The sequence below is a fragment of the Sinocyclocheilus anshuiensis genome, unplaced genomic scaffold, assembly GCF_001515605.1.
Source record: "Sinocyclocheilus anshuiensis isolate Anshui unplaced genomic scaffold, SAMN03320099.WGS_v1.1 scaffold199, whole genome shotgun sequence".
Taxonomy (NCBI): Eukaryota; Metazoa; Chordata; class Actinopteri; order Cypriniformes; family Cyprinidae; genus Sinocyclocheilus; species Sinocyclocheilus anshuiensis.
The window spans coordinates 2,608,896-2,622,143 of NW_015552582.1; the positions used below are offsets into that span (position 1 = coordinate 2,608,896).

At 38.5% G+C, this 13,248-nt stretch overlaps 2 protein-coding genes across 2 annotated transcripts; both read left to right on the forward strand.

Moving 5' to 3' along the window:
* The first annotated feature begins 4,342 nt into the window (after nt 1-4,342).
* Nucleotides 4,343-5,853, forward strand: LOC107665328 (forkhead box protein Q1-like). The gene has a single exon (XM_016456157.1). It carries the CDS (start codon nt 4,486-4,488, stop codon nt 5,413-5,415), a length of 930 nt encoding a protein of 309 aa, XP_016311643.1. The 5' UTR covers nt 4,343-4,485; the 3' UTR covers nt 5,416-5,853.
* Nucleotides 5,854-10,766: 4,913 nt separating this feature from the next.
* LOC107665339 (forkhead box protein F2-like) lies at nt 10,767-13,126 on the forward strand. The gene is made up of 2 exons (XM_016456169.1): nt 10,767-11,842; nt 12,679-13,126. The coding sequence occupies exons 1-2, from the start codon at nt 10,891-10,893 to the stop codon at nt 12,855-12,857; spliced, it is 1,131 nt and encodes a 376-aa protein (XP_016311655.1). The 5' UTR covers nt 10,767-10,890; the 3' UTR covers nt 12,858-13,126.
* The last annotated feature ends 122 nt before the right edge of the window (nt 13,127-13,248 follow it).

Below are 13,248 nucleotides of genomic sequence, written 5' to 3' on the forward strand. Positions count from 1 at the left end.
GAATGGTTCAGTTTTTCACTTCACTCATAAACTGAAATAAACCGTCTGTGTTTTATTGTCAGAGTCTCAAAACCACATTCAGAGACCAGCTTTTAAAATGACACCATGCACCTGCAATCATTGCAACTTCTTCACGCCAAATACACACACACACACACAGTTTACTAAACGTTATACATTTGCTGTCACGCGAAGAGTTAGCAACACACTTAAAAACAGAATTAAGTTTCACACTTCATAGTGATAAAATGCTTTTCGCACTTACAAATGTAAACACATATCCACTCAACAACAAACACACAACTACTCATTGTATCAAATTACACACTTGGAACAAAGATAACAAAAACAAACCTAAGTGGGAGGAAGGAGCAATTTTAAGGAATTCATTAAGAGAAAACGAGAGGGAAATGCTGGGTGCAGAGTATAGCATGAACCAAACAAGGCATAAAACAGGTGCGCGTTCTCTCATGACAGCTCTGTAAAGGGGTGTCTTTGGGATGTAATCAAATATGAAATACTTTTCACACACAGAGAAACACCGGTGCTACTATACAAGCCAAAGCCTCTGTGATAATGAGAGCGTAGACTCGGCTGCTGTATCATTTCTCTCGGCTGTTAGCTCAGCGGTGCGCTAACTTCTTACCGTCATTTTATGTGCCAAAGCTAAAATGGTGTAGTAATCATAGCATCTGGTGGTGGATAAAGATCTGGGCTGGTAAACCAAACTATAGAAGTGACGATTTATCAGCTGGAGAGTGGTGTCAAACACTAACATGACCTCTGTGAACTCGGTGACCTTGTAGGCACTCAATCTCATTTGTCAACAGTAATATAAGTGGTAAATGTGCTGCATGCCACTTTGGAAATAGCTAAATAATCAAATCTTAACTTAAACACTAACAAATCCATAACCAATAAATGGCCAGTATTGAAATTCTATACTATTTTGTGTAAATAAATAAAAAACAATGCACTAAAATCGCTCATGGCATCGCATTATTATAATGTGCAGTTTGAAAAATGGATATTTATTTTAAAATTTGCTACATTACATTTAACAGTGTTATTACATTATAAAAGATTAACTTTAATTGTGTGTTAGATGACAGTAAAGATAACATAAAAATAGAAGTACTGAGATGCACAATTAAATGAAATAAAAAAAAATATTATTAAATTCAATATCGATCAATACTGATAAATGGAATCAATCTCTAAATGGCGGTATTGATATACAGTGCATCATTTTAAACATTATTTAAATTGTTTAAAAAAATAAAACATTTAAAATCTATTGTATTTTAACATCAGAATGTTTTATTTGCTAAATAAAACCCAGACAACCAAGCAAATTCGTGAAATACTTGATGGCTTCGTTGGTATTTAAAGCTAAAAAGATAAGCACAGTGTTGATCAAGTGCTGGATCCTACACTAGATAGATGATAAATAGATGACTTTGAACTTCTTGTGTTGAGAAAAAGATCATGACACCTGCATCTTAAAAAAAAGATAAACCTCATGCACACCTGTGCACGCACACATTGCATCGCAGACAGAAGGCCTGAACTTAAAGTTATCAGATGGCCGCTGGGGCTAAACACAACAGGTATGAGGAGAACGATCATTTCAGCTGTCACAAAGAGAGAGCGGTGGTGACTTTTGCAGGCCCAGAATCAAACTGCCAACCATTTAATATGGTCTCTTTCTATTAGTGTTCGATTACACTTCTAAAAAGGAGAAAGCTTGGTTGTCATGCCCTTTAAATGTCAGTTTTAGGCCTGCTCAAGTGTTCAGCCTGCTGGAAATCATTTTGTCTTGGAATGGTGAGGGAAATGAGTAGCACAGGGCCGAAACTCTATCTGACTGCAGCAGTTTGGAGCCGCACACAGTGCCAAACTGCTAAATTTATATTTATTTGAGTTTAGACTGTTGAAGCAGTCAAGGTTTTTGAATATATCCAGAGATATTCCAAGACATTTTGGTCTCTTAACAAAAATGTGGCCAGCATCATACATCAGGACATCATTTAAGACAATTCATCAAAGTAAAATGTTTTGTTGTTTAAAAATGGAGCAGATCTGTGTTTTGTGTGTGGTTTATGTGAGTGGATTTAGCAAGACCTTTTAGCTTTAAAATGGATGATTTTACAAAAGTATGGTTTACATATAACAACACCAAGCCTGTGACAATGGAGGTCTGTAACCTTTTCAATGCATGGATGAGTTTAGCAGTATGATGTATGAATATTTTATTGTGCAGATGAACATTTTACGCTCATGTACAAGCAGCCCTGCCAAACTAATTTATCTAACTCTGACCCTGCACACACCTTAATGGATAGTTCACCCAAACCTGAAAATTCGGTCATCATTGACTCACCTTCATGTTGTTCCAAACCTGTATGACTGTCTTGCTTCCACAGAACACAAATTAGGATATGTTGTGTGCTAATAAAAAAATAAAATAAATATCAGTACTGATATACTGTGCATCATTATTTCAAACACTAAATCTATTGTAATTTTCTGTACAAAAATGAAAATCATTTACTCACCGTCATGTTCTTTCAAACCTGTATGACTTTCTTTCTTCTGTGGAACACAAAAGAAGATATTTTGATGTCTCAGAGTTTCTTTGTCCATATGCTGAAAGTCAGTTGGGTCCAATGTTTTTTGGACTCCCATATTCTTCAAAATATCTTATTTGTTGTGGAAATTTAAGTTATGGTTACCGAGAACCCAACAGTAACACATGCTCAGACTGTCTCCATGGAAGACTATATAATCATTTGTGTATGTATGTGTATTTGTGTGCGTGTGTTTATAGGCACACACCACAAGTCGTGCAGGCTTGCTTGCCTGCCCCATGAACCCAGAAAATTACACACACCATCGGTGCACAAGAGAATGTTTTGGATTCACTCAAAGAAAAAATATCCCAAAGGCTTTATGTAGGTGTGGTTCAAAAGACAGTTAAATGATTATCACTCACCTTAGGGCATGTTAGGAACTTATGAAACTTCATGACCTTTCACTGTGCCTTCACCTCTGCTGAGAGAATAAAAGAGATTTGCTAAGTTGGATTTTTTAGACAGGTGTTATCTATTTTTTTTTTCCATCTACTCTTTGACCTGTGTGTGATCTCTGTGGTGCTTCTCATCCCTGTTCTTACCGTTTTAGGTATACATGGCCCTCATCCAAGTTCGTCATAAATGTGGTAAACTTCCCCATTCTTTCAAAAGTCAGCAACTGCCACAAGCAAATTGTTTCATTAAACATGTAAACTCAGTTTACAAAGAGTGATCGTGAGTGACAAGTTGATGTCAGGTATTGGGTGCGTCAGAATCAGGTGTCACATTCCACATACCGTGGCGAGGTCACCTTGCCAATTTCACAGTTCAAATTAATTAGCAGGGATGTTCTCTTTGTCAAGCACTGTATTTAAGTCTGTATACAATTAATAAGCAGAATGGGGAAATCAACTGTGGTTAAAGTCCAGCAATAACTGCTTATCATATACATTAAATAATGTTTTTTTTTTCTGGTGATATAATCAAAGGCCATGATAAATCAAGAAGTTGCTAACAACATCTTTCACTATTTGTGAGGGCGTTTTAAAAAATGTCTCTCACAAGTACAGCCAAACGTGTACATTCGCATGTAGTTTTCTATCATGCTAATGATTTTTTTTTATACAGACATCTTCTGTTTTATACTAATGAACTAGAAACCTTTTTGATAGCCTACATTGAGTGATTCTCACAATGTAGGTGATTTCAGGTTTTTCTATCCTTGATTATCGTTGAGTTATTTAAATGTTACATACAAATATATAATATGAACTGAGAACCTTCAAATATCATCACAAGTCATTTTTGAGGACTCATTTCCTAAAATTGGACCCTCATAGTATAGGCAAATGTACACACACACAATGGTTTCACTATATTTGTGAGTATATTTTCATACATGCAACTGTTTTTATGAGTTTTCATTTACAGGTTGATGATGTACAAGAACCCACATGAACTTAAACCTCACACAAACCTGTTGACATTATTAAATTTAAAGCACAACAAGACTGAGGCTATTACATACTTAGAACCACTTCAACAATACACAGAATTCAATTTGTCCTTACGGCTCCTAACCTCTCACGCACTATCCGTACAGTTACGGGGACAGGTGAGCATCTCTATAAGGCATCTCTAAAGCCTTAACTCGCGTGAATGCGTTTGTGATTGATAGGTCTAGCCACTAAGCCCCGCCCTCGTGGGCCGTCCTTGCCGAGCGATTATATTAACGCCCGCCGGTGCAGTTCGTTATCCCATGAGGACTTTTTATCCGATAGGAAGTGATCATTCTTGTTTCTTTAATAGAATTCGACATTAACTAAGACTGAGCACTCCCAAAACTGTTGATCAAAACAAAAAGTATTTTTTCAAAAAGCTACTCAGTTTAAAGCGACAGAGGCGCCTTACAATGAAGTTGGAGGTTTTCTCTGCGAGTCGCCTTGCGGACAAGCCGCTGGACCTGTGCAATGATATGGATGTGAACGTGGCTTCCCCGCTGTCCACGGAGGAGGAATTGGGCTCGGATGGAGACTGTTCAGCCAACAGCCCAAGACCAAGTGCCCCCGTTTCGGACGGGAAGGCGAAACCATATACGCGTAGACCCAAACCACCATACTCCTACATCGCGCTCATTGCTATGGCCATACGCGATTCCAACACCGGCCGCCTCACACTTGCTGAAATAAACGAGTACTTAATGAAAAAATTTCCGTTTTTTCGGGGCAGCTACACGGGGTGGCGAAACTCCGTACGGCATAACTTGTCATTGAACGACTGCTTTTTAAAAGTGCTGCGAGATCCCTCGCGTCCGTGGGGAAAAGACAACTATTGGATGTTGAATCCACACAGTGAATACACTTTCGCAGACGGCGTTTTCCGCCGGAGGAGGAAGCGCATCAGTAAGAAGATCCTGAGCACCTCGCAATCTCAAGAGCGCGCGCCTGCGGATGACAGCCGGCTCCCAGCGCGAGACGAAAAGTCAAAGTTTTCCAGTTCCTTCGCCATAGACAGCATCCTCAGCAAACCGTTTATGCGGAGGGAGCAAAGCACAGAGGACACGTGTTTTGGTACCAGGCTAATGTTGTCAGCGGCCCCGCACTTTCTGCCTGTCGTCATGGGCTATCCGCCGTCCGCCGTGGCTCATGCGCCGCAGAACGGATTCCAGGTCAGCTCTGAGGTGTCGAATGCCTTTCCAATCTACAGGTGTAATACGGCGGACATTACTAGCATCAGTCGAATGCCGGGCATACCGAATTCCCTTCCGGGTTTGGCACACTCCCACACTACTGTACAAGAGACTAAATATCATCCCTTCAGAATAGACTCTCTGCTGTCATGAAATGACAAGTGATCAAGCCAATTTGCACACATTCACACGCTTAAACGCAATTTCTTTGGTGTTTGACACACCAGTTATGTGCACTTTCCTCTGTTAAATGGTGTGTTTTAGGCCTATGTGTGTTTTCGTGATTTAAACCCATGCACAATACTTAGGCTACTGCAGTGCTGCATGTTTGCTGTTTAGATGTCTTCTTAGATGAATCAATGCCGCGCCAGTGTACAGTGTTTACCGATTCCATTTTAATTTCTTGCAAACGATGGCATAACCATGCCAATAATTATGGACATAATGTGATGTCTACTTCTTTGAAAAATTGTGTTGGGTTATACTTGTACCGTGTTTTATGTCTGTGTAAATATGATGGTTTGTTTAGAGCTGTGCTCAGTCAGTTGAACAACATATGCAGTTGTACTTTCGTTAATAAAAGAAAATATGAGAGAATACAATTTTTCGTTCATTATTCTTCGGAAACCGTACTTTAAGTGTCACTTGGATCATTAGACATGTCACTAGATCCTGTTTTCTTCACTAACTTACAATGATTCTGACTTAGACTCTTGCGGAAATCTGTGCTACCAAATGCAAAGGCAGTAACTACGCAAACACTGAAAATCTTGACTGATTTACAATTTCTAAGCATTAAACAGTAACAAAAATACACAGTCACCAAACGACAAATATAACAGCGAACAGAAATCGCGGTCGCCGGAGATGGTAACCATGGCAACCGTTGCCGCTCGAGTATTTTCCATTAGGATAAATATCAAACCACAGGCTACATAGCTAGACAAAACATAGTCTAATTATTATCATTATGCATCCCGTTATTACTGACTCGCTTACATAGAAATGATTTACTGATTCAAATAATCACAAAAAAATGTTAATTTAACACCAGTCTTGGAGATTGCACTGTTAATACAAATACCTTAAAAATAGTTGACCCCTTGTATAGCCTAATTCGCACACTGCTTACATTTCTCATTCACGTTTTTCATAACGTGAAATTACAAGGTCTATTCACTGATAAACAGACCACGTTTCAGGAAACTCGTGATTCCTAAACAGTTTCTCTTCAAATGATTGCAGAAAATTCAACACATATGCCTTCAAGCATGAGTCACTGAAGCTGAAGCCACGCATGCACTCGCCAAATAAAAGTTGAATTTTGTCAAAGTTGGAATTAATGGAAACGACGCTTTTTGGCAATCACGTCAACTGAAGCATTCAAATTCATAAAACAACAACAAAAAACTATGTCTAGTTTATCCAGAAATATTTCTATATTTCAGTTCATATTTACGTTAGGCTACGTTATGTTTATCATTCATTAATATCGCTAATATAATTAATATCATAAATTAATAGGCTATCGTTAATATCTAAGATGTTTATTTATGTAGGCCTATTTATTTATTCATTCACTCATGTTGTTATTGTTGTTGTAGCCTATTATAAATTGAATACAATCCTAGGCTACAGGCCTACCTTTATAATTAAAGCAAATGGAAATGCGCCCGGAAATGCAAAATAAGCTTGACCTCATGGGTTAGTTGGTTACAATTAGTTACAAACCTTAAACATAAGTCAACAACAGACCAAATTTGCCTCTCAAAATAAAAACTACTCTTTTACATCCATATCTATCTATCTAGCTAGCTATCTAGCTATCTAGCTTGCCGTTGACAGAAATGAATTAATCAGCAAACATATCTACAATGTTTGCAGATGAATTGACTTCCACTTGAAATCACACAATTACAAAAGCCATACATGTTCGGTTAAACTCCAGCAATCTCACACCTGGATGGAGTCCACGACAAAAGGACAACCACTTGGACATGTAGCAAGATATGAATCATTAAACAGAATATAACGAAATCTAAGCAGTTTTTACATTTCTTATTAATATACATTTTATTTTGTGAATTGTGGGTATTTTTTTTTATCATGACAATGTTATTTATTTATTTTGCTAGTCTCAAACACTAACATATTTTGCGCTGTCCGCGGTACTGAAGCAGGGCCATCGTTTTCTTTTCGATTTTAGTCTTTAGTCACACCATCTCCTTGGGTTGACAGCCCTGTCATTTTCAGGTCAGGGAACGAGCCTGATTAAGAGCAGACCAATTGTCCGAGGATTGTCTTGCTTCAAGATAGGCTATCGTCTTTACTCCCCAGTGAATGAATGAATGAATGAATAAACGAATTAATTAAATAAGTACTAATTAATTATTAATTTACGAATGAAGAGAATGTTTTGTTGAATAAAGCGCCAAAGCAAATCCACAATCGGCAAAAAATAAAAACTGATCAAAGTTGAGAGAATTCGATGCACTCGTGGATGGTCGCACGTTATTGCACTATAATATAGGCTATAGCCAAGGAAAGCTCACAATTTTATGTAGGCTACTTTTGTGGTTATGGCACGTAAAAACAGCAAATAATGCATTGTCTGGCTTTCAACCTTTAAATGCTTACTTTTTTAAATGCTTGCCATTTAAGTGCGATGCTGCAACCTGCAGGTGAACTCGCGGAATTACACACCTGTCTATATAAAAACCGTTAGCTGAGAATTCAAGTCTATTAGGATCACTTCAGCTGCAAAGAAGCGCTCATTCGTATAGGCTATGAAAATACAGACTTATCTGGAAACCACGTTAAATAAACATACAGGCCAATGGAGGGGTTATCTACAGAGAAAAATTCAAGGCAAAAATAAAAATGTTTAAACCAAATTAATTAGCATACACATGACAATATACGAAACGAAATATTCGAAATACATTACAGTGTATTTATACCAAGTAAAATACATTTCTTCTGGTGTCACTAATTTCCAGTGCAAGCACTGACATCGAAACGAATTTACCGCACAGTAAAATATGCTTTTAAACAAGGATTTTGTTTACATCGATTTAACACCAAAAACCAGCGAGCTTTAAATAAAAAAATAAACTTAAGTTTACAAATTTCGTGGGTTGAATTTTTCAGTGTGTAAAGCTAATGGCTTAAATAATATGCCTAACATTCTTCAACAGAACAATACGTCTTTAAACAGGCAATGACCTAGAACGTAACTATGATACAATAATTATAAACAATAAAAAAATAAAGCATCAACGGATAAAATATGTATAATTTTCACTGTTATAATCTCTAATAATAAGTCTATTAATATTCTTACTGTCTATTTTGTCTTTCAAAATATTTTTAATTGTTAGCGCCCTCTTTCTCTAACAATTTAAAGTACACTAAATATTTCTGTTTATTGTGTCTGTGTGTCAGGTGTAAGTCTACTTTCTTTAAATGAGATACTTACATTTTTCTGCCACTTCACATCAAGCAAAACATGATCTCAGATCAAGGGGTGACTGGAGCCTTTGATGCGTATAGGCCTATGCGTTTGACAATGAATAAAGTCATAAATTTAGTTTACAGTGGCTCAATTAGGTCTGTAATGAAAATAGATGCGCGACGCTTTATTACGCACATACACTCATAGCGATGGCCTGTGTTCAAAGTCTCGTGCAGAGCTCGGTTTCCTCTAGAGCAGCCGCGGGTATACCCGGGACTCGGCGGGGGTCAGGCGCTCAGCGGGCGGGGGAAACCCGGCGAAATACTGCTTATATAGCGCGGGAACATGTTTTTATCCACACCCTCACGGAAAGCTAAAACTAGGGGATTGTTGATTCGCTTTGTTCAAAAGAACACTTAAAAGAGTCGGGGCGGGTGATTAAAAAGGGAGGGGAAAAAGAGCGCGAGAGATAACATATCCCGTGCCATTTATGTAAAAAAAAAAGACCGCCAGGAGCCATAATGCTGTATTTGTTGTCTATAGCCTAAATATAATGCTGCTTATAATACCATAAATAATAATAAACCGTAAACAAATAATATTAATCATATTTTCAATATGAATTAAAAATACGAGGACTAATAAAAATGCAGAGGCGGATCTCACAATTCGATTAAAAATATTCTGCTGATCGACTTCAATGTACAAAGTCAGTCAGTAAAATCATAGATAGATAGATAGATAGATAGATAGATACAATGTAATTTTCTTTGGTCTGTTTTATGTTCCTTTTAACTTTATACATTTTTTTAAAAAGCAGTAACAGGCGATTTATGCGCATAAATAATTAGAATGAGCCTATGTTTTTAAAAAGTAGGTAGGCATAGGCTACCTTAATAACATGTAACAAATGTAAGGAAATATGCATGTTTACGTCTGTATAAATAAATTTATATTCATACTGGTCTATGAAGACTGCTGTGACCCTTCTTTGCTGGCGGAAGCTGTCGACGTCCAAGTGGCTAATTGGCTTTTTCTTTTGCTAATGAAGGCTGGACTCAAGGGATGTGCTGTAGCCCCGGGCCCGTAAGCTGATACTGGAGCGCTGTGTGTGGTATCCAAACCTCTCGACAGAGACAGCCTGCTTCCACTCGAGCCAAAGTCATTCCTCTCTTTCCCTCTCCCTTGCATGTCTGTCTTTCGCTGATCACTGCCTCCCTCATTTTATGGTATGGTTTATTTATTTGAATCCTGCTAGGTTTGTTAAGGCCTCTCACGCTCATTGAGTGTTTGTTCATATTGACAGCCCTCCAAGTCCATTAGGCTATACGAACCCATCCGATTAGAATTCGAGTTGCAAATGCGAATTTCACAAAGTAAACACGATTAGCCCTTCAGCTCACTCGATAAGCTAAGATAATCTTTATTCAAAATCATAATTCTGTTATAGCCTAGGCCTACCTAACTTTATTCTCATAAAGCGTGCAACACTGACTGACTCATTCAGCCGAAATGGCCAAATAATATTTTATAAATAAACCAAAAGAATAAGCAAGCTTAAGCCAAAAAAGATGATGATAATGATGAGAGACGCGATGTTTGTGGTCGCATATAGCGATAGAGAGGTGGTCAGTTGATTTTGGTGGACAGTGTGCATGAGGTTCTGGAAAGAGAGACAGAGTTGAGTTTGTGGAGGTCTAGGGGTTTGAGGGGGTGGGTGAGGCGGAGAAGGAGGAGCAATTAGAGGAGAGAAAGCCGGAGAGAGTTATTGAGTGATTGGCTGTCGAGTTTTGTTTAGTTTTCTTTCCATTTCTTCCTCAAAAAGGGACTACAGCCGCCAGGATCAGGACGGAGTTCGTGGCAGAAAAAGAACCGCTTCAAAACGTTGATAACGACTACGAATAGGCATATTCCTTGGATAGTTTCTCTCACAAAAAGCAGGATATTGATCACAACGTTAAAGCCTGAAAAAGAAGACCGTTAAGTTTGCATAGGATGCTTGGTTAAGTTAGCATACGTTTTCAGCTAAAGCGTAGCGTTTATGCTCTGTTGCTTCCTTGAACCTGGTTTATTGGCTTTCGAATATTTCAGTCTTTGGGGTTTTGCTTAACCTTGTTCTTCTGTCAACGTCAACGTCTGTCAACCAGTTGTGTTCGTACGTCAGCGCGGGACAGATGACGACTGAGAGCGCCCACGGACCACTGCAGTCGACGCCCCCGATGAGGACCAGTCCAGCGTCCACCGCGCTGCATCCAGGACTGATGAACTCGACAGGTAGCTTGGAGGATCATGGCGCAGTGTCCAAGACTAAAAAGACTAACTCAGGACTGCGACGTCCGGAGAAACCGCCCTACTCTTACATTGCACTCATTGTGATGGCAATTCAGAGCGCACCGACAAAGCGACTCACACTTAGTGAGATTTACCAGTTCTTACAAACACGCTTCCCTTTTTTCCGAGGCTCCTACCAGGGCTGGAAAAACTCAGTTCGGCACAACTTGTCTCTGAACGAGTGCTTCATTAAACTACCAAAAGGACTTGGGCGGCCGGGTAAAGGACATTACTGGACCATAGACCCCACCAGTGAGTTTATGTTTGAGGAAGGGTCATTTCGGCGAAGACCACGAGGATTTAGGAGAAAATGTCAGGCCATGAAACCGATGTACAGAATGATGAACGGCCTAGGGTTCGGTTCCGCCATTTTACCTCAGAGCTTCGATTACCAACCTCCCAGCGGCGCACTTGCGTGCCATAGTAGTGACTATAACCTGGACCTGTCTGGTAATGGTTATGAGTCAATAAGCAGCGGGCACCATGGTCACATATCCCCCAGCTCCAGACATGGTTATATGGCTAGCTGTCCAGTGCCCGGGAACGGAGACTATGGTGCGGAGAGCAACACCAGCCCAGTTCCGTCTTCCCCTGCAATAGCGGGCGCGCTTGAGGGTCACTCGCCGTATTCAGTGGGAACAGCACTATGGGCTTCTTCAAATTCTCCATACCTAAAACAGCCGACTACAGCCTCAAGCAATTCGCCGTCCACAGGGCAGCATCCCGGCATAGTCACCTACTCTCTGGAACAGGGTTATATACAGCAAAGTGCGAGCGACAACACCGATATGTCAGGTAAAACAAATAACGTAGGCCTACATATAATCCCTGAAACATTTAGATGCCGTTTTATTTCCTTTGAAATATATGTGTTATTAGGCTACGTTGGAAAATCTGAAATAGGCTACATTATTTTATAGCTAAAATTACGCGCAGTATCAAAACTATTATGAAATTCTAAAGCATGTTAAAAAATAAAGAGATCTCAGAATGCCAAAAGTTCAACGTTTTAGGTTTAAGATGACTATAAACTGTACAAAACGTTTTGAATTGATAGGTGTTAAATTCATCTTATGCTTTGTGGGCTTTGTGAGCATGGCTCAAAAGCGTTGACATCTTTTGTAATTGAAAGATTTTTTTTAATGTAGGTAAAGGCCTACGTTCGACCACGTTTTTTTCTTCTTCTAACAGTTTGGGTACGAAACAGCAAAATACTTTTATAATACGGAATAATAATAATAACAATAAGAATAATAAGAATTATTATTATCATAATGATAGGAGTTAAGAATCATTATATTTTTATCTAAACGTAAAATATATTTTCTAAGAACAAAAATGTGGGAATCTCAGAAGTAATTAAGGCAATTAAAAATAGTACAATCGAAAAATGTATACATTTTTATTTAATATTGTTGAAAACATCATTTGTATGCTTAAAAATAAAATGGTAAAAGAAAATGGTTTTGTTACAAAGCATTTAAAAGTATTCAGCAACATTTTACTCTCAATCGTGGGTCTAAAAGCTTAAAAATGTATACCCATGATGAGCTGATAAATAAAAAAAATTACTTATTTTTTGTACTGGTCATTATGTATATTTATCTCACTGTGCATATATCTGTCCTCAGTGGGTATATCGCGCTATCCGACACATTCTTCCCCAGTCGGAGAACGGAAGGACTTCATGTTGAATTTTAATGGAATTACCTCTTTCCATCCGTCTGCTGGTGGATATTATCATCACCATCATCATCACCATCACCACCATCAGAGTATGCATCAAGACGTCAAACCTTGCGTGATGTAGTCCGCTTGTTGCACAAAGATAAGCACTTGGATAACTGTGAGGTAAAGACAATTAATGAAGGATTAATAATTGTGCACTCACAACATTTTTCGAAATGTATTTTTGAAAACCAGCGTAAAGCATCTGGCGACATGACTTGACCTCACCGATCCAAGCGCATATGAAACAGTTAAACTCATGAAGTCATGGACTGGCCATTTTATGCTTTGTGGTTACATTTCAATAGAGTTTGAATTAAGCACATATAAGTATATTTCACTTAATCTGTACAGTGCAATGTGATATGGAAGTTAGCAATAAAACATTTAAAGGAAAGTGTGTTTTTGCCTGACCGATATAGGCCAAAACCTATCTATCCATCTATCTATCTATCTATCTATCTATCTATCTA

Excerpts from the sequence above, each read along its gene's own strand:
- LOC107665328 (XM_016456157.1), top strand. The coding sequence starts at position 4,486 with ATGAAGTTGGAGGTTTTCTCTGCGAGTCGCCTTGCGGACAAGCCGCTG.
- LOC107665339 (XM_016456169.1), top strand. The coding sequence starts at position 10,891 with ATGACGACTGAGAGCGCCCACGGACCACTGCAGTCGACGCCCCCGATG. Across the intron at positions 11,843-12,678 it reads CGACAACACCGATATGTCAG|TGGGTATATCGCGCTATCCG; the intron begins GTAAAACAAATA and ends ATCTGTCCTCAG.